General features: G+C 31.8%; 5 protein-coding genes across 9 annotated transcripts; 2 read left to right on the forward strand and 3 right to left on the reverse strand.

The window, feature by feature from the left end:
• The first annotated feature begins 3,118 nt into the window (after positions 1-3,118).
• LOC129880105 (heparanase-like protein 2) lies at positions 3,119-6,632 on the forward strand. The gene is made up of 9 exons (XM_055953979.1): positions 3,119-3,402; positions 3,606-3,642; positions 4,250-4,433; positions 4,732-4,889; positions 4,996-5,229; positions 5,319-5,508; positions 5,608-5,733; positions 5,825-5,924; positions 6,127-6,632. The coding sequence occupies exons 1-9, from the start codon at positions 3,184-3,186 to the stop codon at positions 6,466-6,468; spliced, it is 1,590 nt and encodes a 529-aa protein (XP_055809954.1). The 5' UTR covers positions 3,119-3,183; the 3' UTR covers positions 6,469-6,632.
• Positions 6,633-6,994: 362 nt separating this feature from the next.
• On the forward strand, positions 6,995-9,238 carry LOC129880106 (remorin-like). 5 transcript variants are annotated; one of them, XM_055953980.1, is made up of 6 exons: positions 6,995-7,129; positions 7,210-7,310; positions 7,387-7,626; positions 8,042-8,486; positions 8,660-8,741; positions 8,821-9,238. In XM_055953980.1, exons 1-6 carry the CDS (start codon positions 7,107-7,109, stop codon positions 9,046-9,048), a joined length of 1,119 nt encoding a protein of 372 aa, XP_055809955.1. In that variant the 5' UTR covers positions 6,995-7,106; the 3' UTR covers positions 9,049-9,238. The 5 variants fall into 5 exon arrangements, with proteins under 5 accessions (XP_055809955.1, XP_055809957.1, XP_055809956.1 ...); XM_055953982.1 differs by having other exon boundaries at positions 8,857-9,238; XM_055953981.1 differs by having other exon boundaries at positions 7,210-7,307.
• Positions 9,239-9,371: 133 nt separating this feature from the next.
• Positions 9,372-12,424, reverse strand: LOC129880107 (uncharacterized). The gene is made up of 2 exons (XM_055953985.1): positions 12,272-12,424; positions 9,372-10,346 (listed from the first exon to the last, which is right to left on the reverse strand). Exon 2 carries the CDS (start codon positions 10,273-10,275, stop codon positions 9,478-9,480), a length of 798 nt encoding a protein of 265 aa, XP_055809960.1. The 5' UTR covers positions 10,276-10,346; positions 12,272-12,424; the 3' UTR covers positions 9,372-9,477.
• Positions 12,425-15,312: 2,888 nt separating this feature from the next.
• On the reverse strand, positions 15,313-17,363 carry LOC129874725 (uncharacterized). Its single transcript, XM_055950066.1, has 2 exons — positions 16,053-17,363; positions 15,313-15,877 (listed from the first exon to the last, which is right to left on the reverse strand). Exons 1-2 carry the CDS (start codon positions 16,828-16,830, stop codon positions 15,528-15,530), a joined length of 1,128 nt encoding a protein of 375 aa, XP_055806041.1. The 5' UTR covers positions 16,831-17,363; the 3' UTR covers positions 15,313-15,527.
• Positions 17,364-20,159: 2,796 nt separating this feature from the next.
• LOC129880108 (nodulin-related protein 2-like) lies at positions 20,160-21,014 on the reverse strand. The gene has a single exon (XM_055953987.1). The coding sequence runs from the start codon at positions 20,939-20,941 to the stop codon at positions 20,438-20,440; it is 504 nt and encodes a 167-aa protein (XP_055809962.1). The 5' UTR covers positions 20,942-21,014; the 3' UTR covers positions 20,160-20,437.
• Positions 21,015-25,163: the final 4,149 nt, after the last annotated feature.

Raw genomic sequence — 25,163 nt, forward strand, 5'->3', positions numbered from 1 at the left:
TTTAATGTAATACGTGGCACCATTTGATTCGTTAGAAATTAAATTAACCTAAGCAAATTAAATCTCAATCCAAACCTGGATCCATAAACTCTAGCCGCCCCAACTAGAAAGCCCATTATCTAAAGAGGCAAAACCCATAAACCAGATTCATTTTCTTTTTCCTTCTTTAATGGAGAATTCTTCTTCTCATTCTTCATGGACATGAAGCTACATTAAGCTTTTTCAAATTCTCAAATTTTTTGGAGAAGGCATTTCATAAAAAGACACGCTCATTGATATGGTGGCTTGTTAGATAATTGAGAAGAGAATTGCTTCCGAATATTTTTGGAACTTGCAGGATATGTTTTATTAATTAGTTTCCAAACTTCTCATCATTGTATACTTAGTTTTCTTCAGAAACCACTTTCTTAATATCCATTCCACCAAAATCAAGATATGTAAAGTACCTTAGCTCTGAATTAATTCTCGATTCCTCACCATACGATAGAAAGTTCCGCCTTAAAGGTGAATAATTTGAGCCTTGCATTTTATACACATTATATTGTATAGTTGTTGAATTGAAGTGTCAATACCCACATTCATGTCCAGATCAATCGACCCAATTTCGCGACTATGCTTACTTCAGAGACTTCTTAGAGAACCCATGATTGAGAATTTCTCTGCGAGGTAGAAAGTGACCATTAGGTTCTTTATGATTGTTATCGAATTCCGACCTTGAATCAATGTTTCTTCTACAGACAAAAAAAAATAGAGCTTTTAGATGGGGCGAGTATGGAATAATACGTGGATCCGGATTTGGGTTGAGATTTAATTCGTTTAGGTTAATTAATTAAATTTCTGACGAATCAAATGGTGCCACATGTTAAATGAAAATTCTAATTATATTTGCTAATGGGGCCGTTGGTATTAAGGGATTATAGGGCCGTAAAGATTGGCGCCAAGAGTATTATGGAGTCAATAAGTCAATGGAGAATATTTTTATACCAATTTCAATAATTCAAAGATATTTTATACTCTTTTTTCTTAAACACTAGTTGTTGGTTACAAGTCACTCAAAGCTAGTAATAACTTCATGCATTTTGCTAGTTCAAAGTGATGATTGAAAATATCCAATTGCACCATCTTTCTATCTATTTTCTTGCAAAGTCTGACCATCATATGATAATATTTATAGAGACAATTTTATGCCAAACTCTTTTGTTACTCCTGCCCCAATTTAACCGAGGGAATGGTCATTATTTTTTATTTTTGAAAAAACTACTTAATTATACAAATATTTCTATCAAAAATATTAATCTATTCTATAGTTTAAAATAATTACATATTGTTTCACTAATTAATAATTTTGTATCAGATTTCATATCAGATGCACCACTCCTTCAAATTTCAAGTCAGATACATATATCAAATTAAAAATACTAGTTACATTCTGAAATACAGATACATAGGGAGAGACGTACGTGAGAGAGGAGAGAGGTGAGAGAGAGAGAGTCAACATGTATGTTTTGATAGATACATGTATATTTGATATCAGATACATTCTGAAATATAGATACATAGGGAAAGAGACGATTGAGATAGAAAAAATGCGAGCAAGAAAGTTGGTGTATCTCAGATACACGTGAATCACGCTAGGATATAGTATATTTGGAACAAATTACACCTAATTAATATGATTCATATGTATTTAAGATATATGTATCTGAGTGTGACAAATATATATATCTAGCATGAATCTAGTCATAAAGTAAATATGGTACGAAAAATAATTTCAAAAACTAAAATGAAGACATATAATTACCTTAAAGTAGTAAGATTTGTATTGTTTACTTTTTTTTTTTTTGAATTGCTTTTAATGAGCTCATATATTATGTTTATCTCATTCTAGTGCAACATAATTAATTATTTGTTTTTTTGTGGGTGTTTTTACCATGCTATGAGGATCATAAAATGCATTAGTCATGTGACAAGCAGCAAAGTTTCTTGTGCAAAGGTGAAGCATGATGTTCACTTGTGCTGCTTTTTTTTAAGGAAAACTTTTACTACAAACATTTTTTACTCGTGGTTCTTTTAACCTTGAACACAATAGTGGAACTAGCGTTTCAATTACGAGTTTGATTGAAGTTGAATCAATAATTTAATTCTAATATTATATTTATATTTAAAAATATATTAAATTTTAATTTAGAATTCAGTAATTTTGAAAATCTAAAATTTTGACTATGCTTCTGCTTGAGCAAGAAAAAATTGATGATGATGTTAAAGATGTAAATTGTAGATTCAAAATTATGTTCTATGGCACTTGAAATTACCATGCAATTTATCACAAAATATCCAACAAAGCGGTCATCTGAAATATAATTAAGATTATGTTTAGTGAGTATTTGGATCTAAAAATTGTGAAATTTGAAAGGGAAAAAAAAGTACTTTAGTATTTGTTTTCTAGTTGAAAAATGGTATTTGAAAATTGGAGTTATGTTTGTATATGAGTACAAATTGAAATTATTTCTGAATTTTTATGAGTAATTTGAAGTGAAAATAGAAAGTTTTTTGAATTTCGGGAAATTTCAAAATTGAATTCTCGGAAAAAAGAAGATTATCCACATCAATATTGAAATTGGTGTAGTAAAAAATTTATATTTGAGATAATGTTTTAATTTATTTTGGAGGAATGCCAATTATTTTCTTACCAAACTTCATTAGAAATAACTTTCCTAGAATCTATCCTTTAATTAACTATTGAAAATTTTATTTAATTCTCCTTATTGTCCACGTGCAGTTTTTCTTAATTGACATTGTCATAGGCTAATTTTTAAAGAGTTACCTTTTATTACAGGTCAAAATAATTGGTAGTGTAGTAATTTTTTATTTTGTCAGTATTACATAAACTCAAAATCCTACTTGTAATAGCAAGAAGAAATTTATCTTTATTTTGTTGAGTCCTCACAAAATTTGCTCTCTTAATATCTAGAATAAAAAAAAGGATAATTAATTTTTTTCTTAATAAAATCATATTTGATTTAGTACAACATTTAATTTTGTAATAGTAGCCAACTAGGATTTATAGTCCTTAGCCCACTATATATTTTTTTTCTATACAAACGTATCAACCTACAAAATTTTTATTACATTCTTCCTCTTTCTCTCTCAATTTTTTATTGATTAATCAATAAAAAATAAAACATGGATTCAAGAACAACTAAGTTGTTTTGTTTTGTTCTTTTAGTGTCATCATGTTTTCTTAATTTGTCTAATTCAGATGAATTAAAAGTTATGGTGAAAGGAGTTACATCTATAGCCCAAACAGATGATAATTTCATATGTGCAACTTTAGATTGGTGGCCAGAAAATAAATGTGATTATAATCAATGTCCATGGGAAAAAGTCGGTCTCCTTAATCTGGTAAAAGAAAAAAAAAATTATTTTGATTATCTCTTCAAGTTTTATAACTAAGATTTATCGAAAATAGTCTCTCTACCTCATAAAGATGGAGGTAAGGTCTGCGACTACGCTGATTATGTTGTTGTATAATTATTTCTTGAAGAGAAAAAAAAATATTAAGAGATTTTTTATTGATTGATTTTATAAAAAATATATTTATGCAGGACTTGAAAAACAGGATTCTTGCAAATGCTGTTAAAGGTTAGTGGTACCATAGTTTATTGCTTTAATTTCTTTATTATATGTGTGTGCGTGCATGTAAATAATCATTTAAAAAAAATAAGGTATGGGTAAATATAGGCCATTTGAATATAATATTAATTTGTTTCTTTGAACAAGAAATTATTCATTTAAATTCAGTATTTTTAATATGAAATATAGATTTATGTATAATAATTCATTAAATTCTTAACAAATATTAGATCTGAACTTATAATTTTAATTGTACTATAAATTTAGTGAATTTGTATCTTATAAATCAAACTTATCAAGTTTAAATTTTGAGTAATTTAAATTTCGAGTCTACCTCTGTATTATTGCATAAGAACGAAATAGAAAAGAGAGAATTATAATAATGTAAACATAATTCTAACTTTTTTTTCTTAAAAGTAGAGTTTAATTATGGAAATTTGTCTTTTACTTTAGCTGTTCTCATAGTTTTCATGCCCAATCTTGTTTTTATTGTCTAAAATAAACTTCTTGGTTGAAATACGTTATATTTGCAGTTTTTTTTGTTCTTTTTGTTTTTTTAGCTTGTAAATAATATTTTATTATCTTAATTTTTTTTTAAAATAAAATAAAATTGCAGCATTCAATCCACTAAGAATCAGAATAGGAGGTTCATTGCAAGATCAAGTATACTACAAAGTTGGAAAATACCCCAAAAAATGCTCAAATTTTGAGAAAAAATCTGATGGACTTTTTGGATTTGGTGATGGCTGTCTCCACATGAATAGATGGGATGAATTGCATGATATGTTCAACAAAACAGGGTAAGCTCATTGAATTCTTGACCTCGTACCACGCATCTCGTGTTCACGTAGAGTCTCCTTCCCACACCTCAACTGATATAACGTAATTCGTAACGTATAAGTCACACAAAAATTATTGTTGCTCTAAGACTCTCCTTCAGTCGATTCAAGAATAAGTTATGCATGAATTATTTATGTGGTAATAAGACTAACTAAATGGTGTATCAAGTTATGATGTAATTACATTATTTTCTTATTGCAACTCCTAAACCTAAGTTAATAATATTTCAAATTTTTTTGTGTGTGAAAATTTATGCAGGGCTGCAATAACATTTTCATTTAATGCTTTAATTGGAAGAATACCATCAGAGGAAGAACATACAACTCTTTGGGTTGGAGATTGGAATCAATTCAATGCAAAATCATTGATGAAATACACTATCAAAAAGGGATACAAAATTGACTCATATGAATTAGGTCTAATGAAATTTTATCGCTAAACAGCAAAAATTCGTTAAATTCTTTCTTTTTTTTTTTGTTAAAACTTGTTTATAAAAAAAATACCAACATTAATTTTTGTTAGGTAATGAGCTTTGTGGAAGTGGAGTTGCTGCAAGAATAAATGCTCAACAATATGGTAATGATGTCAAGAAATTGAAGAAACTTGTCACACATATGTATCCTAACCCTGCTAATAGACCAAAAATCTTGGCTCCTGGTGGATTTTATGATAAAAAATGGTTCCAAGAGTTCCTTCAAACAACCGGTCCGGGCATCGTCGATGGATTGACACATCATATTTACAACCTTGGAGAAGGTATATAACAATGTATGTTGTTGCATTTCGAGGCAGATCCAGGATTTAAACTCTGTGTTGAAGAATGTTTGTATTGGTATACATTGCAGGTGTTGATCCAACTCTGATTGACAAACTTCAGAATCCATTTTACCTAAGTCAAATAGCTCAAACATTTAAGAATGTTGAAAATGATGCTAAGTTGTTTTCACCATCAACTGGACCTTGGGTTGGTGAATCTGGTGGAGCTTATAATAGTGGTGGCAAAACCACTTCACACACCTTCGTCAACGGTTTCTGGTAACTCTTCATATCAAGTCTGATAACACGTAAAACAAATCTTTTTTCATCGATCATGGGATAGAATGTGTCTTATGTCAAGTCTTGGTGTTGTTGTAGGTACTTGGATCAATTGGGAATGACATCAACTTTCAACCATAAGGTATACTGTAGACAATCCTTAATTGGAGGAAACTATGGTCTTCTCAACACAACTACTTTCATCCCAAATCCAGATTACTACGGGTACTTAAAAACGCGATTCTCGTGATCTCAAATGTCCTCCTTTCATGCTAAAGTTTAGGTATTTTACCAAGTTTTTTGATGATTTTTGTAGTGCTCTTCTATGGCATAAGCTTATGGGAAAGAATGTCCTTTCTGTTACTCATGAAGGCTCTCCCTACATCCGCACTTACGCACATTGCTCAAAGACAAGTGTAAGTAACAAGAACACTATCAAAGATTTCAACTTTACTATGATCTTTATCAAGGAAAAAGCCTCTCTACCTCCACGAGGTAGAGGTACGGTCTGCATATACTCTACCCTCCCCAAACCCTGTGAGATTACACTGGGTATGTTGTTGTTGTTGTTGTATGATGTTTAATGCTATCTGAAAAATCCTTGTTTTTGTCTTTCAGGGTATTACAGTACTACTAATTAACATGGATAAGTCAACTACCTTTGATGTCTCTGTGGTGGATGACTTGAATATATACCCTGATAGTGTTGTCTCTATAAATATATATCCTGATAGTGTTGAGTCTATACATCAAAGAGAAGAGTACCATTTGACTCCAAAAGATGGCAACATTCAAAGTGATGTGTTGTTGCTAAATGGAACTCCATTGAAGCTCACTTCATCATTGGACATCCCGGAAATGAATCCTAAGCTCGTTGATCCAACGTTGCCCATCAGTGTTGCTCCTCAATCTATCGTCTTTGCTACCTTGAGAGGGTTTCAAGCTCCTGCTTGTGCATAGATACATCACAAAGTTCAACTTATTAGTTTAGTTTTTATGTTAGGATAAATACATTAGGTCCTTCTTATCAACATGTTGAGAGAAGTTTCAGATTAAACTTATACTAGTTTGTTTTATTGGTTTAAAAGTTGCTTTATACTACATTGTCAGTTTTGCTTTCTTTATTTCTTCTATTGGTTTCTGATTAAGGAATTCACATCTATATAACCTGAAAAGAACTAAAGATTCTACTACTTTCTCAACTTTCTGGATATCCCGATTTTTTCAAATTTCATACCTAAACTATCTGGTGTGCGAGTCGCCTAGTTGGTAAAAGTTCAGGTATGAAACTCGAAAAAAAGGGATACCTTAGGTGTGTTTTTAACCATTAACTGTAAAAGGAATTTGAATCTCTTCAAGAGAAAGCAAACCATTTAGCACAAGAAAAGAATGTTTGATAAGTTTGTTTCCAGATCCAAAACCAAGCCTTACATGCAAAGATACCTTAGCTTAGTCCTTAAAATTCCTTCAAAAGCAGCAAAGCTTTTATACCTGACAAAAAGGCTTCCTTTTTTCTTGCGCTTCTTCAAATAAAGTTTCATTTTTATATCTGATCTTTGAAATAGCTTCAAAATAAGGCTCCATTACACAAAAGAAGAATGGATATGCTAAAGCAAATGAGGTAACGTAGACCGTCAACTTCAAATTCTAGCATAAGAAATAAGTTTTTTCGTCGTGTTGCAATTAACACAACTGTTCTAGGGTGAGATTTTCCGGTACAGGTGAAGAAGAGAAAGGTGGCAGCAGCAGCAGTACAAGAGATAGAACAATACCACCACAGAAAACTCAACCTTTTAAAGGTAGTAAGTAACTCAAGACTCAAAATCTAAATCATAGGAAAACAAGAACATTCTAAAAGTTTGTTTTTTGTTTTGGCAGACACGAAAAAAACACCTAGCTGGTTGCACAGACAGTTTATAAGAACAATGAGTCGTGATTATGATTCCAGTGATAGTGTTGACTATCCAGCTGCGGTGGCTGCAGCTGCATTTGCTGTAACATCAATCGAAGAAAAGAGTGAATATGACCACAGAAGGACAAATAGCAGAGGTGATAAACCTTCGACAAAGAATAAAAATAAAGCAGAGGATATTGCTAAGAAACCGGAAAAGCTCTCAGGTAGGAAGAAATTTGCAATGTTCCGTCGTCTTTCTTAGTTCATAAGAATCATAATAAACGAGCTGTAGATGGAATGAGGATTAGACAACGTGGCTACGAACCATGATGTCAGGGGTTTGAATCCCTCCTCTCTTACAACTGGTCCAAAATGAAAATACCTTACCCTCTGGGGGTAGGAAAATCGACCCTTTTCCTCTCAATAACAGATTCCAGAACAAATACACATCCTCGTGATTTCTATCCAAAGGCCACTTAGACATCGAAAAATTGAATTTCAAAATTGTGAAATGAATAAACAGTGAAATCAAGAAATAGTTTGAACCATTGGATTTCTTAGTTAAATAATAAGGACTAGTCATTTCATTTGTCATCCTAATCTGTTTCCCCTGTTCTTCTTAACATTGACTTATATAAGATGAAGCTACAAAAGATCCATATAAAAGTGTACCGATAAGGTCAGCAACATTCAATCCAGAACCAGTTAAATCTGCGCCATCTATTAAGAAGAAACCGACTTTTGGAGATAGCAAACCTGAAAGTGAAGTTGTTGAAAAGGCCAAACAAGCTCCATCCATTAAGAAGACGCCAACGTTTGGAGATAGCAAATCTGAAAGTGAAGTTGTTGAAAAGGCCAAAAGAGCTCCATCTATGAAGAAAACATCTACATTTCCAGACAAAAGCATCGATATCAGAACTCCCAAAGCTCCTGAGGTTCCTGTTTCCGCTCCTGCTGTTCAGCCAACTAGACAATCTTTATCACAACCAGACATAACTAAACCGCTAAATACAATAAAGCCACCAAGTGGATATTCTAAGGCAGATATTTGGGAGAAAGAAGAAATGGAGAAGATCAGAGAAAGGTACGTTGCTAAACTGATGCCTTTCAATTGCCATCACACTAGAAAACCTTCACTTATACTCTTTTCATCCGAAAAGGACAGAGAAAGTGATATGACTGCATATTGAAAATTACATTTCATTGTTCTATTATATGAACTACTTGTTACCCTTTTACTAAGAAGAGAAGTTTTAGGTACAAGAAGCTCATAAAAGAAATTGCGGAATGGGAGACTAAGAAGAAGAAGAAAGCAAAGCGCGACTTGGAGAGAGTTGAGGTTGATTCTATCTTAAATTTTTCTTATAGTTGATCTTCTGGAATTCATTTATTTACCTACTACATACTGAATATTACAGGCTGAACTATTATCAAATGAAAAAATGAAATTACAGGCTGAATTAGACAGGCGTAGGGCAAAAGCAAGGAGACATTTCAACAATGAGGTTGGAAGGATTGAAAGCATTGCAGGAGGAGCCAAAGAACAAGCTGATCAACATCGAAAAAACGAAGAGCTAAAGGTGATAGAGAAGGCAAATAAGATCAGAAGAACTGGAAAAATGCCATCAACATGTTCATGCTTTTAAATAAGCACCATTTATAAGAAAACTGTAAAAATTGTAAATTGGTGGATCCAACTTTTACTTCATTTGTTGGAAAAACATGAAAATATACTGAGGCACAATACTTGCCATATATAATATTTCATAAGAACATCATAAAACAATAGTGATGTCAAGTTGTAATCCCTTGGAGGAAAACAAATCTATCTCAACACAGTTATAGTAGAAAGAGAAACCCCGTGATATCATTCATCCATTAACAACAGCAGATACAAACTTTGAAGGAATATTAACATTAACTTCCACGAAAATCAACAACTATTTACACCATCTCTTGATATGAAAACTAAGATCAAACTGATGAGACATTGTTTACTAGTGCAAAATAGAACTATGTATTACATTCTCGAAACTCATAACAAATAATTCTCAAACAAATTGAACGGAAACACTTCAAGCAGTAATCTCTCTCACCAGCCAATCTAGAGCAGGATAAGCGAAGTATATAACTAGCAAAGATGGAAGTCCAAAGAGAATTGTGATCACCAGGTATAGAATCAAGATGCCCACACTGGAAGGTATCACAAATATAACAACCAGAAGAAGTACAACAACCAACGGAAATTTGGATGTCAACCGGAAAAAGAAATCAAGGGACTTCTGAAGAGAAAACTGGGCCCGTTGCATTGTAGGGGTTTCATTTGTATTGTTAGGACCACTAGTGCCAGACCCTGAAGAGCCTATACGATGAGCCCTCCTGCAGTTCGTGACAGAACTCGGGTTCCTGGTATTTGAAGTACAAGGGGAGGAGCACATTAGTTGATCCCTGTATATGGTAGACGGAGACTTCGTCCTGTCACCATTTCTGCTCTCCACCATCCAGAGGAGGAAGAAGTTCTTTCTAGGAAATTTGAGATTTCCCTGGTAAAACAATCGAAGAGTCAGCAAATTACACCATGGGCAGGAAACGAACAATGGAATCTGGACTTGTTGAGTGGATATCTTCATGGAAGCTGATTTAAGTCCCAACAGACAATTCTTACAAAGAGAGTGGCCACACCACAATACATAGGGAACATTCTCAACAATGTTAAATGATTCCCAACATATTGGGCATTCTAGTCCTTCCTCGGTGCTTTCATTAGAACAGATATCATCATCGTCTGAGTATTCGTGACAAGTTTGACTCGGCACAGCAGAATCCTTCTTCTGACCAAAACTTGTGATGACATTTGAAATGGATTTCCACATAGCACAGCGCAACTAGTACAATAAGGATCTGACAGAAAACACTTGTTCAATTTGAAGCACCTCTTTTGAACCTGAAATATAGAGTTAAAAAAAATGCGGCATTTGTCAGCCATCCCTAAGCAAACAATTATGAGAAAGAGAAGAGCTGATGTTTGCATACCTCATAAACTGCAATCACAGCCCTCTCAAATAGTTTTCAATAGAAATAATGAATAACTTCATATCATTATGCATCAGCAAGAAGGAATTATTTTTAATATTCTCTAAATCACTAGAAAAACAAATCATAAACAACTTGACTGCACATTCGATCATTCATCTTAACAATCAAATCTTTACAACAATAATCCTATGGATATTTTAGTGCTTAACTCCTATAAAACATCATGGGTTCACAACATTCTATAGAACTTGCCATTCATTTCGGCGGATATCATCTTACCATATAACACTCCTGTAGCAATCCTCCATTCAGTCATCCTATTTTAATTTCACATAGTATGTCTTCATCTAAGAAATGAGTGCCATCGTTCTCTAAATTTCAACCATATAATTTGTAATCATAATTCAGTTCTAATTTCACAATTGTTGCAATTAATAATGGAAAGCCACCGGATATGCATACATCAATGTACTCCTCAGGTATGTAGTTAGAATAATTCCTTCACTACAAGATTATGCTTGGAGATCAGATAATGTTCAAAGAGAGATAACTTGACACTAAAGACTCAGCTCTAGGGTACTCCTTCAATCAGTCCAGTATCGACCAAACACTCTTAAAGAAGGAAAAACCGACCTTGGTCACTCTAGCTCATTTTATTATAACAACAACGATGATGTCGCTATCGCAAGTTAGTCGGGGTATGGTATATGTCTCCTCACAATTATAGAACTCCATTCAGACCCGTATAAATTCAATGTGTAAAATTTAGATTCTCTAACACTATAGTTCTCTACATTCTCTACTACCATGCAGATCTCTAACAAGGCTAAAAGAGTAAAAGACTCCTAGCAAAAATTGGACCTAATATATCAACATGACTAAACCTTAATTCCAACAAATTCATACAGCCTATATAGATCTTTTTTTCCTATTGTATCCCTTTATGCGCTAAATTTACATGCCTTTCAAGAGATAGTAAATCTTTCTAGACAACTTCTTTTTTAAGATTTTAGGATTAACTCATCCCCTTTAACATATTCCATCGCCGTAGTGTCACACCTATATGCCGGTGCATTAAGAGGTCGATGTACATGACTAATCATCTCAAGCGACCTTCTTTCATTTCACTCTTTACATGTACAACTTGCATTTCTGCCGAACATGATCATTTCTGATCATGTCTAATTTTGTACAACTGCACATTAATTTTACAAATGACGACAGTTGTAGGAGTAAAACTGCATATACACCACCCTCCCCAGACCCCACTTATGGGATTACACCAGATATGTTGTTGTCATTGTTGATGACAACTGTGGGATCTGAAACAATGTCCTTTCGCACCGGAGCCTAACTATGACACCTTACACCACTCTAGTTCAATTCACACACCCAAAATTTACTGATCTAATGACAAGTACTGATTCAAACAATCATTAACAAATGCATACCATTACAATCACATCAGCAAAGTTTCAAAAATCAAAACTTTTCTCCAACTCTTCCTTTTCAAACTAAAATTAAATACACAAAACAAGAGTAAAAAAAAAACAAGAAAGCTCCAAACCCCAAAAAGGGGTTAAAAAGCTAGAATCTTGAATTCCAATTTCCACAGTACTTGACAAATCAATAAGCATTACATCAATCACAAAATACCCACAAAAAATCCAACCCCACAAACAGATTCATCCATCTAACATGTAATAACAATTACAAAACACAAGAAATCCACAAAGTTCATAAAAATCCAATCTTGAAACCTAATCACCATCAAAACAAGATTATTTTTTTTGCAGAATCAGAAATGAAAGATTCAAGAAAAGATGAACTTACTTTAAATTAAAGGGTGATTTCAAAAATTGCCAGAAAATTTTATACATAAAGAGAAGAAAAAGAGAGAGACCAAAGCAAATAAAATTGGATTTTTTTTTGTATAGGTCTCTCTCTTTTTTCTTTCTCTTCTGTTTGTATTCGGAGAAAACTGTGAGGAGATTTTACGTTGGACTATACTGTATTATACCAGATAGACAAGTGGAATGTTTAATGTTTTTATTATTTTATTATTATTATTTTTAATAAAAAAAAAATTGTTAGGAAATTGTAGGTGTAGGAGTACCATTTTTTCTTGTGTTGCTATTTTGCGAATTTGTTGAAGAATGAATTCTTGCTAGATGAAATTAATATATCAACTTTGACGGCTAACTTTATTAAATGTGAGGTTGAAAAAATTAGAAGAACTAAATGCGGGGACAAATATGTCATCAAATTTTTTTAATTTTATAACTGCATATTTATGTAATATATCGATATTATACGAATAATGTCTATATATTTGTGGAAAAGTTAAAGAGCATCCAACGCAAAGCGATTTTTTATTTTCTTATTTCTTCGTGGCAACACTCCACTCCTACCCCCATTCACACAAGCATCTCCCAGCTTAGGGGACCAAAAAATATCTTTTCGTCATATAGTTTCATAGATTCATGCTATTTAAAGCGACAAATTGATATGTATAGATTTATGTCATTCACCTTATTTTACAATAGGCATTTTATGTTTCAGCAAGCGTATACTATGATGCGATATTTATAGGCAAGAAAGGTAGCTTTGTAGTCTTGTTTGTTCATTCTTAGGGACTGAACTCCCTTGAGATAGGAAAAACAAAGAGTGGCGTACTGGACAACTAAAAATGACCTGTTTTTTTCATTCTAAAAGTGCTATAAGTAAACGGTCTTTTATTTTCTTATTTCTTCGTGGCAACACTCCATTACTACCCCCCCCCCCCCCAACACACAAGCATGCCCGACTTAGGGGACCAGAAAATATCTTTTCGTCATATATTTTCATAGATACATACTATTTAAAGCAACAAATTGATATGTATGGATTTATGTCATATATCTTATTGTACGATAGGCATTTTATGTTTCAGCAAGCGTATATTATGATGCGATATTTATAAGAAAGGAAGGTAGCTTTGTAGTCTTGCTTGTTCATTCTTGGGGACTGAACTCCTTTGAGATAGAAAAAATAAAGAGTGACGTACTGGACAATTAAGAATGATTTGTTGTTTTTTTCAATTCTAGAAGTGCTATAAGTTAACGGACAAAACATTTGTTCAGGGAGTTTGTTGTAGTTTTCGTAATTGCAAAAAAGTGTCACGATTGGATTGGTGTTAAGTTATTTTCATCTAAAATGGTCATATGTATATGTAATGTCTTGATATTATATAAATAATGTAAAATCATGTATGTATTATGTATAACTGTGCATTAAATATGTATAATATATACTATTATACAATATTTATACATTGCAGTAGTTCAACTTCCTTAATGAGCTGAATTTTCTTTCCCAATCCCAATCAACTCAAATTTATTCTAACCAATCTCAAAATTTAAATTGAACTTATCTCAATATTTTACATTTTTTAATATGTTATTTGCTTGAAACGATTCACATTTACGGAAGATCAAATTCTAAAATGTTGACTTCAAAGCTCTTCACTTTTTTAACATCAAGCAGATCAAGAGGAAAAGAGGTGTAAATATCAGAATTTGGACTAAGCAAGAACTTCATTGGCAGTCCACAACTTCATACAATAAAAATGCAAAATGTTTGAATGTATATATTCGTTTACTTGTACAATATAAAAAAAAATCAGGAATAATTATCACTTAGTTTTAATTTATTTTTATTATTAATTATAATTATTTTTAATATATTATTGAATTTATTAAATTCAAAAAGTGATAAATTAAAATTGTCGTTTTATTTATTACTTCTTAAGAAGTGTGTCAAGTTAATATTGGACAAGAAAAAATGTATGAAAAAAAAAAGAACGTAACTATTTTTCTTGTCGCATTTTTTTATGTATACTCTCTTTGAGAAATTATGTGTTTTAACTATTATATCATTTATTTCTCCCTAAGTCATATTAAGTGAATTGTTTGGGGGGAGGGGGGGCGCTTGTACACCCCTATTATCATTTTGGTTACTCTCAAATTGTTCTATTAGAAAATGTAAAGTAGTTAAGAACTTCACTAACTAAAGGATAAATATGAAGAAAAAAAAGTTATTTTCTTTTAACTTTGAAAAATTCACTTATTTTGAATTATAAAAAAATTTCTAATGATTCACTAATATGGACTAGAGGGAGTAGTTTTAATCATGTAGAATCTTAATCAATCTTCAATAAATATTCTCTTTTTAATAACTCTCCAATAACTAAAAAGAGAGTTAATTTAAGCAATACAATATTAAAATATGTGTATGTGCTCTTCACTTAGGTTTTCTATGTTAAAAATAGTCAATGTTTATAGGAATTAAATCTTTTTAATTCTGATCAACTCAAATTTTCTCTAAGCAATTTCAAATTTTATATATGAGTTCATTTTAATATATCACTCATTGAAACGATTCACGTTTGTGATAGGTCGAATTTTAAAAATTAAATTAATTTCAAATATAAATATATAAGATTATTTTCAAAATGGATAAAATAATATGTCACACAAAATTTAAAATAAAAATGATTCAAAGAGAGAGATATGAAGAAAATATTATGTGAGGCAGAGAGGGCAACGAGAGGTAACTAGTTTTTTTTGGTTATTTGCCCTAAAATAGCTATATCACACCGCCAAGGCCCAAGAGGTAACAACAAAAAAAATGAAAATTCTGGCCATTTTAGGTAATAATTAATAATTAGTAAATTACTTTGAATAAAAAAAATTAATTTAATAAATATTTTATTTAATTTTTTCATTTAAAAAAAAAAAGCTAGCCCACAAAAAATTTTAATCAAATAAAAGTTATATATATATGTATTCTTTTTGACATGTACATTAATATTTGCATGGCAACTCATAGCCACGCTGTACTTGTTTCCATTATTACAATTCAAATAAAACTATAGCTAAAAATTCTAAATAAAACTTTAGGAAAGAAATCAAATTAACAAAAGAATTGATCAACAGATGATGATATTCTATGTTACAATTAGTCTATGCTTCTTTGTTCTTATTATTACAACAACAATAATAACATACTTAATACTTAGTATAATTTCACACTTCTTAATTATTATTAATTACTTGAAGAAACTTCCAGCCATTTTAAGATAATCTGTTTTGTTCTCATCGTCCTTAGCAGAATCGCCAGAATCTTTCTTGAACATACATTGAGCTTTTTTTATATAATCGTCATACCCTTCACCGGATTTACCATCATCTTTCTCTGGATCATCATTGTCTTTTTCCTTGAATATTCCTTGAGCTTTTTTGATGTAATCACCATATCCACCTCCAGAACGACCATCGTCTTCATCTGCATGTTCGTGGCTATGACTGTCAGATTTTTTCCTGCGCATTCCTTCAATTTCATCGTGTCCACCTCTGTGATAATCATCACTTTCCTCAAAACGTTCATGATCGTCGCGTCCTATTATAACATGAGATTAAGAAATAATTAAAAATATGATCTCACCTTAAATTTGTAAAATTGGATCGATGGTCTCTTTTCAAATCTCATCGTCACTCAAAAAGTTAAAAAAAAATCATGTGTTTGGTCGAGAAAAAAAGTTATAATATAACAATTGCATGATCCAAATACTCACCTCTAGCACGATCATCATCACCTTCATCACGATCATGGTCGTAATTGTCACTGGATTGTTTCTTTGACGGCATCATCTTCTTTTCTTTCCTCATAGTCTCTCCGTGCTCATCATTATCATTATTATCATCATCTTCTTTGACATTGCCCCTTGGACGGAGCTCCGATGAGTTCTTGGGTGATGTACTAGAAGTACTTTTTTTGGGTCCGGTAGTGGTACCAGTACCGATATCACCAGCAGCTTTGTTGGGTTTCGAATTATTAAGCTCGTAGCCGTGGAGATAATCCTCAGCTTGTCCGATATACTTACCAATTCCTTCATCACCAAGTTTCCCGTAATGTGAAGCGGCGGAAAGAAGATCGGCGGCGGCTCCGGCAAGCTTTCCGGTGTCCAACTCTTCTTTTGGTTTGCCCTCGACACCGCCACCTAATTGGGATTGCGCAGCTGCAGCCACCAGCTTCGCGCTAGCCATTAGCTCAGAGGTTGTTGGTTGTTTGTGCTCATTTGGATCATGAGCACCGCGGCCGGCACCACCGCTTGCCGCCATTTTACGGCCACCACTTCCGTCCCCGCCTGTCTTGCCGCCACCTCGTCCGGTGCCGTCGGGCCTCCCTCCATCATTTTCATCGTCGGACCTGTCGGAAGGTTTCCTCTCAAGGCGGTCATCGGAATTATCCACGTCATCATCATGTTTTGTTCTTTCACGACGATTGGAAGTTTCTTTGTCATCATTTTTGGAACTGAGAAATTCCTTTCCTTTAGCAAAAAGGGCGTCCATATTTTTTTTTGTTTGGATAATTAATAAGAAAATTAGTACATTGAAGGAAATAAATGTGATTCAAATGAATAAAAATGGTAAATGTGAAAATTTATATAGAAGCTTTAGAGATTTTTACTAAAAAATGTGACGTTACACAAAAGTTTCGAAATTTTATGGTTGTAGAGTAAAGCTTAATACAAGTGAACAACGATTATTTTCCGCATAATACTAAGGCCACTTCTTCATATAAATAGAATAAAAAACGGACAATCTCACAATTAATTAATACGCATAATTAAAATATTGCTAATTTGCTTTCTTTTTTTCTATCTTTTTTCAATAAGATAGCACAATTAAAAATTAATTAAATTAACTTAAATTTTTACTACATAGTAATACGCAATATAGGAGTTTAATAATTGATTCTGGTTAGCAAGGGCGAAACTCGAAAATTTGATAGAACTCATTAACTTGAAACGTACAAATTATTGCATCTAGAATATTGAAAGTATTCAAATTAAAATTAATTTTCACCAGTCATAATTAGATGTGTATTAAAATAGTCCAAGAAAAAAAAAAGTTTCTATAAATAAACCGACAACATTTTTATAGAAAAGCGCTAAGATATAATGACTCTTGTCAACGCTAGATTTTGCTTTTGTAAAAGTTTGACAGATAGAGAAAATAAATTTTCTTCTAAATTTACAATTTACTCCCTTTTAAGGCCAAAAAGAAATCAATAAATCTTAAGATGCCTTAAACAAGTTCAAATATATTTTGTAAATGAATAAATCGGATCGTAAACCAATTAACATAAGATAATGTGGCCATACAAAAACGATAAAAGATTATTAGAGATGATCATATTCAAAATAAAATGAGCACGTGAAGAAAAAATGCACGAATGCTTCAATAAAAAGGTATGAGAGATTGAATATAATCAATCAAGAAAAGGCAGATGTACATTAAAAAAGTATTGGAGAGTTATGATTAAGAAAATTTAACGCATTTTTAACTTATCTCACGGGGATATGATCCAAAATAAGTGAGTATGAAAATCGCAAATAAAATTTTGTAATGACCCGTTAGATCATTTTGAGAACGGATTCTCCTCCTTTCATAGAAGACCCTTTTCGTAAATTTAAGTTGAAAATTTTAGACCTTTCGGTAACTTCGGTTAATTAGTTAAGGGATAATTTTAGAGAATTAATTTAATTGGTGGGCTAAATTGATATTTTTTTTAAGACCCTATTCTATTTTGCTCATATAAATTAAGTTAAGTTGGTGAATGTAACATTTATTTAGAATATAATTTGAGAAGAAAAAAAAAACGAGAAAGAGACCGACGGAAGCAAAGCCCTAAGGGTCTCATTGAGAAAATAGCTTCAGGTACCTTGGGATATCTCTTTCCATATTAATTTTTTTTAGCAATTAGTAGTGGTATATTAATGGATAGAAGTTTCATGATTGCCTGTAGGTAATGATTGATAAAGTTGACATTCTTATAGAAAGATTATAAGTTTTGAGTCTTTCTTTTTCACTTCTTTGTTCTGTCCGTAAATTCCATACTCACTGTCAATTAAATATTAATGCTATGCCACCACAAACAAAGAATTGGGGAAATCTTGGGTTTATGCGAATCTATACAGGTTATTGGTTCTGAGATCTCTTTATTTTTCTATCATAATTTTGAATGGGGTTAAAATTGTTTAGGTGCTCCGAATTTATTTATCCATATTAAATATGTGTATTGGTGTATTTAGAGAAATTGAGACTTAACCTAGGCTTGAAATTTAGAAAATATAATATTTGATTTATTAATTGACATCAAGATTTGGGAACTTGATTATAAATTTGTGTGAGTATTGGGTCTAGGCTAGACATATAATAATATGAGTGTTGTTAGTTTCGAAATCTTATTGTGGTTATTTATTTGATTAGATAATACTTATTTGGAGGCCCAACAAAAAGGGAAGACTCAAGTTCCGGAGTGATTGCTTGATTAATTAAGACAAGTGAATTTCTAAACCTCAGTTTAAGCTTGTAGATGCTTGTATTTCCATGTTATGTGTACTGGGAAGTAATGAGAATTGGACTGATTATTGACTGTATGATTGGCCTTAAAAATGGAGATGAGGGGTATAAAATAGTGATTTAATGACATGTATTGGTGGAATTGATATGTTGTGATAGTGAGTTTATTTTGGATATATGAAATGACTATGTTGGTGTGAGATAGGAAAAATTATTGTTGTTGTCATTTTATTATCGTGAATTATATGAACATGAATTAATTGCATTGGTTCTGACATATTGTGTTGAGACTGAAAATGATATGAAACAAAGGGGTCGGACCACACTCTCCGTGGCAAGTATTATGAAATAAAAGGGGTCGGGCCACACGCTATGTGGCAAGATATATATGTTGAGGGGACGGGCCACACGTTTCGTGGCAGGTTACATGGACAGAAATGTCCCCCATGGGTTCTGGACTGTGATTCAGCGGATATGTACCGATAGGACAGACATGCATCATTTCATTGCACTGCATTGCACCTTTTTGATATTTGTGAATTTATGCTTATCCCCATATTGCTCTGTGTGTGCTGAACTTGTCTTGGTATGATTCATTGACGAGACTATTGATGAGTATTTGTGGACTGTATTACTGTTGTTATTGTACAAGTGTAGAGTTGGACTGATTTTATGCAGGTTGTAGTTAAGGAGGTTCGGTTGGGAGGACAGGAGTACTTATATCTATTAAGCTTTGCTTAGTTTTAGCTATCCACTTGCTGAGTACCGTGTTGTTTGGTACTCACCCATTGCTTCCACACTTGTGTAGGTTGTGAGCCCAGACCTGCTTGATCTTCTAGCATTTTCTACTATATCCGAGGCTATCATTCCGAGTGTCGAGGTAGCTGTTACATCTATCTAGCGGATATTTCTTGCTCTTTTCTTATGTTTTAGTCCTATTCTAGAGACAAAGACATTGTGACTGTATTTCTTTTTGTACTTCGATAATAAATTAGTGACTTATACACGTGACAACCAATCTTGGGGATGTTGAGTTTCTTTTACGTGTTTTCGCTTAAGTTAAATTTTGATTCTTTTCTTTTTCTTCCGCATCTACTTTTCATTGGGTATAAAACTGACTTATCTCGGTGGATTGAGATGAGTGTCATTCGAATCGTGACAAATTTAAAGGTTAGTAAATAGTTAAAAATCTATCTTATTACTAGTGTATTTATATGTTTGGCTGGATGAAAATATAAAGCTTCACATCAATTATAGTATTATCATATTCATATAATTTTTGACTTTTTAGACACGAAGATCAGGCTAATAAATCCAAACAAACACAAAATACACGTTAAAATCACACTGAATTACACATACATACACACAACTTACATACAGGGCGGGCAGTAAAGCTCCGCTATGCGGAGAATGGCCAACTTACATACATATTCCCATAAATCCAACTCCAGCGGCGAAGAAAACTCATATCTTCGCCCGCCAGCAGTGGAACAGTTGCGAATTCAGAAAAGAGAAAAAACAACTGGAATATAACATTAGCCATAATTAAAAGCACAGGCCATAATTAAAAAGCTAATTAGACTCTAAATTACTTTTTGCCTAAGAAATCACCAGCCATCTTAAGATAATCTGCTCCTCCACTCTTTTTGTCTTCCTCCGGTGCCGGTGCCGGTGCCGGTTCCGATGCCGGAGCTGGTGCCGGAGCCGATTCCGAAGCAGGAGCTGTTACTTTTGCTTCTTCAGCATCCGGTGCGGCGGCTGGAGGTTTATCGACGGAGACAGCGGCCGGAGCATCGGAACCGTACTTGTGGAGATAAGTTTCGGCTTTTTCAACGTACTGTCCAATTCCTTGAGTTTCGTCTAACTTTCCGTATTTCTGTGCCGCGTCGAGCACATCAGCAGCTGCTTCGGCCACTTTTTTGTTATCGATTTTGCCGGAATCTTTGTTGAATTGGCTTTGAGCAGCGTCTGCTAACACTTTTGCACTGGCGAAAAGCTCTGTTGTGGAACCAGATTCCTCGCCGCCGGCTTTTTTTGTCTCGTCGGTGGATTCGCCGCCGGCGGTCTTAGCGAAAGATGAGATAAAATTCATGATTTCTTTCTCTTGTGAGGAAGAAGAATTAATTGTGTGTTTGTAAGTGTAGTAATTTTGGTTTGAATAGTGAGAAGGTTCATATTATATAGAGTCAGTACCGACTCCGTCCCAAAATACTTTATCACATTTTATTTTTTGAAATTCAATTGTGAAAATATTAAAAATTATATAAAAATATAATATTTAGTGACATCCAACGTTTGAAAAGAATAAAATATACAGAAATTTTACACTAAGTAAGATAGAGAAATTATTTCTAAAGATCATCGACGCAACAAATTTAGTGTAAAAAAAAAAAGATAATGAAGAGAATATAGAAAATAATAAGGAATCAATGCAAAGACTATTACATAAGAGTCGAAACAATAATAAAATTATATGATAAATAACATATGAGGATATGTTAATAAAAATAATAATAAATAATGGTTAAAAATTACAATAATACAATTAGTACAATCACAAACACATGTCATTCCAAGCAAGACAATATTAAGTTATTTACTAATTTTCTATCCCAATACATATTCTTCACACACTTCTATCTTAAGTTATATCCTCGATAATTTGAAGTTACGTCATGTTTTATCTTTATCATCTCTCTCCAATACATCTTAAAAGATTATTCAAAATTTTAATCATTTGATTTTAAAAAAAAAAATTATATATATTATGACAAATATTTTAAAATTGAGAAAGTAGCATTTAAATAAAGTTCAATTATTGATACACCGACCAATAAATGATGAGGTTTCCCAATTCGGTTCACTGCTTTAACTAGAGCAAAATAGCAAATTGCATTTTCGTCACTGAAATTCGATTAAAAGTCATTTGACCACAATTTAAAATTCGTGATACAAAATTAAGTTAATTTGAAGTTAAAAGTTATTTGGATATGTATTTGAGTTTTTAAATGAGATAATTATTGTTATACACGAAAAAAGAAAATTATTTATAATTGAATATTCCATTATTTTTATACCCCTTATTTTAAACTATTTCGCGCATTTAATACCATTAGAGTATGTAATATACTCTGATGGTATCAAACAAGGAAAGGAGCACTGACATAAATATACGTTTGATACCATGAGAGTATATATATACTATGATGGTATCAAAGATGAATAGTGATGCTGACGTCAGCATGATGTCATGCGCGAAATTAAAAGAAAAAAAGTGAGGTAAGAGGATAAATATATTGAGTCATGAGTCTATTAAGAATAAATAGTTTGGATTGAGTTCAATTTAAATAAATAGTTTCACAATTGATCTATTAGGTGTAATTTTCTCTTTTTTAATTTATATATCTTCTATAAATGTGAAAATGTTATCACAAATTTTCAAACATATAATTTTATAAAAATTTCAATGATTCAACAAACCTACAGAATGATAGCTAGTTATTCCGCAAAATAATTTCATAAAATTTTACTAGTTCAATAAATCAACAATAATAATATTAATATTATATTTATGTGCACCAAGCATTTTCACTATAAATCAAATAGAGATTTCATGAAGATTTTTCTTGGGCTTTTATGGTGATATGAACTGTGTGAACGTGTCTAATGGCCCCCCACTCTTGTGGTGGAGCCCATTAACGTGACCCATCCAAATCAAAAAGATGTGTCGGCCACACATATCATACGCAACTTTTCTTCAAATAATTCAATTGCTTTCAACTAATAAAGTGCCAAATAACCATCGACAATTAGGGTGGAGTGGTAAGTATTTCTTCATTTTTAATCAAGAAATTTTGGATTTGAGTTCCCTTGAATACGGAACGGAACACTTTACCTCTCAACGTGAGCGTTAATTTGGATTTAATCGGACTTCAATGTGAATACCATACACCAAGTGGGAAAACAAAAAAAAATTAAAATTAAAAATCAAGTGTCAAATAGAGTTACAAATTTAATGTTCGTTGAAAGCCATTTAATTATCTATCTACTACACTTCAAGTCTACAACTACTACAAAATTACTTTTTCACCTCATCCAACAACAATTGGGTATCTCGTGTAATTTTATAAGTAAAATTTAAGAAAAATAGTGTGCACGCAGAAATACATACTGAATATATTTATAAAATTACATTAAATATATTATTGTTATTATTATAATATTTTTTTTATTTTATTTTTTACCTCATATCAAAAGTCCGTATTAAAATTTCAACAAAATTCAAAACATACAATGCAGAGCTCATTCAAAAATGACGCTTCTGTCAGAAGTTATAGTTCTTTCTTTACTAATAATATATGTAGTGATAGCATGGCACGGCAGAAAATTTAAAAGAACAAACAATTAAATGTGATGATGGCAAAAAGGTACTCCAGATGACAAAGAATTGAAGGATAGTTTATTTTTTTATATAAAAATAAATAGACAAATATATATATATAAAGTTTCTGTCGGCAGAATATACCATAACGATGCTACAAAATTTCGCCGTGGTTTAAAGTTATATAGCATCATGTATAAACTACAAATGTGACACGATGGATCCGATTTATTCCGTCTTTCATCCTTAATTAAAAATTCAAGTCTATGTCTTATTTATAAAAAAAACTTTTTATTATAAAATATATATTTTTAAAAATAAATTTTAATCGAAATACTAATACAAATATTGAACTTCAACTTGAAAAAAAAGGAAGGGGTCGACACTGTGACACAATGGCCCCATACTTATTGCTTAGCAAGGTTGCCCTTAGGATACGTTATTTCAATTTGACTCCAAAAATGAAGGATTCGTCTTTTTACATTAAAAATAATAATAGGCAACACCTTATATTGTCTTGTTTGGGTGATAATGAAATTTATATATATATATATATATATATATATATATATATTTTTTATGTGATTATAAATAGTCTTATTAAGAGTATAAAAATATATTTTTAAATATAAAATTGTATTCTTGATTTTAAAAAATGTATCACATCGAATTGTCATAGAGGACTTTAGAAGTATTTGATGGATTTTTAGGATCTTATATATTATCGAGTTGTCATACTTCTTTTCTTTTTAATTTTTTTAGGCAATGAGTGTAGCACTATAAATATCAACTTTGCTAAATGACATTTGAAAAAAAATAATCCCAGGTATAATTTGAATCATAACTATTAATTATTACTCCCTCCATTCCATATTAAGTGAATTTGTGAGGCAATGCACATATATAAAGAAAAACATTCAAGGACATAATTTGAATCATACTTTCCACTATTGTCCTTTGTAAAATCATAAATATAACTTTGCAAGTAGTATGATTTATCTCCTAGAAAATATAAACCTTCAATAAATGAAAGGACAAATATGGAAAAAGTTTCAAACGTTTATTTTGAACTTTGAACAATTCAATTATTTTGAACACTGAAAAATCTCTCAAAAATTCACTTAATATGGAATGAAGAGAGTAGTAGATATGGTTTGCATAACTATAATTTATAGCAACAATTTAAGAGATGAGAAAGGCGAGCGAGATTGAAAGAGAGAGAGAGTAGAGATGCTAGATATAAAATGTATTCGGCAAATATAAATTATATTAACGAATACAACCTGATACAAACTACATTTGATAAATACATGTAATTAGATGGAGGAGAGATACGAATGAGATCCGAAAGAGATGCTACATTTGACGAATACCTGTTCAACAAATACAATCTAACACATGGTGTAGTCGATGCATACAAGTTGATACTTACTCAAATGTGATACATGTATCTGTGTTTCAACTCTATGCACAATTATTATGTTTAACAAACCTGATACATGTATCATTAGTATATTTTATCAAACTTTTTAAGGTCTTATTAGTTTTCCTTAAGATTAAGACGCTTGAATCTTAATGCACGTATGATTATTAAGATGTGCATTAATATTTAGAGGTCTAAATCTGAATGAATATTTGAATATTAAGATATACATCAAGATTGAGAAGTTTGAATCTGAATACACATCTAAATATTAAGATGTTTCATTAAGATCTGAATACTAAATATTTAAGACTGATTGTTTTCTCAAGATTTAAATGTATAAAAGTTACCTTTGTTTAAAAATAATAAAAATAAAATGATAATAATGTTATATCTATAAACTATTTTAAATTTTTTATTTGGCAATTGACGGTGATGACTAACGATAGTGATTGTGCGTCGATTTGGGATGATGTTTTGCCGATGATGGTGGTTATGAGTAGGGCTGAA

This window comes from Solanum dulcamara, chromosome 2, assembly GCF_947179165.1.
Source record: "Solanum dulcamara chromosome 2, daSolDulc1.2, whole genome shotgun sequence".
Classification (NCBI taxonomy): domain Eukaryota; kingdom Viridiplantae; phylum Streptophyta; class Magnoliopsida; order Solanales; family Solanaceae; genus Solanum; species Solanum dulcamara.

Bases quoted from the DNA above. Each gene is read 5' to 3' on its own strand.
- LOC129880106 (XM_055953980.1), top strand. From the start codon at position 7,107: ATGGATATGCTAAAGCAAATGAG. The intron at 8,487-8,659 runs GTACGTTGCTAA...GAGAAGTTTTAG, and splicing joins ATGGAGAAGATCAGAGAAAG to GTACAAGAAGCTCATAAAAG. The intron at 8,742-8,820 runs GTTGATTCTATC...TGAATATTACAG, and splicing joins GCGACTTGGAGAGAGTTGAG to GCTGAACTATTATCAAATGA.
- LOC129880107 (XM_055953985.1), bottom strand. From the start codon at position 10,275: ATGTGGAAATCCATTTCAAATGTCATCACAAGTTTTGGTCAGAAGAAG.
- LOC129880108 (XM_055953987.1), bottom strand. From the start codon at position 20,941: ATGAATTTTATCTCATCTTTCGCTAAGACCGCCGGCGGCGAATCCACC.
- LOC129874725 (XM_055950066.1), bottom strand. From the start codon at position 16,830: ATGGACGCCCTTTTTGCTAAAGGAAAGGAATTTCTCAGTTCCAAAAAT. The intron at 15,878-16,052 runs GTGAGTATTTGG...ATGTTATAATAG, and splicing joins TGATGATGATCGTGCTAGAG to GACGCGACGATCATGAACGT.
- LOC129880105 (XM_055953979.1), top strand. From the start codon at position 3,184: ATGGATTCAAGAACAACTAAGTTGTTTTGTTTTGTTCTTTTAGTGTCA. The intron at 5,230-5,318 runs GTATATAACAAT...TATACATTGCAG, and splicing joins TATTTACAACCTTGGAGAAG to GTGTTGATCCAACTCTGATT. The intron at 5,734-5,824 runs GTACTTAAAAAC...TGATTTTTGTAG, and splicing joins CCAAATCCAGATTACTACGG to TGCTCTTCTATGGCATAAGC.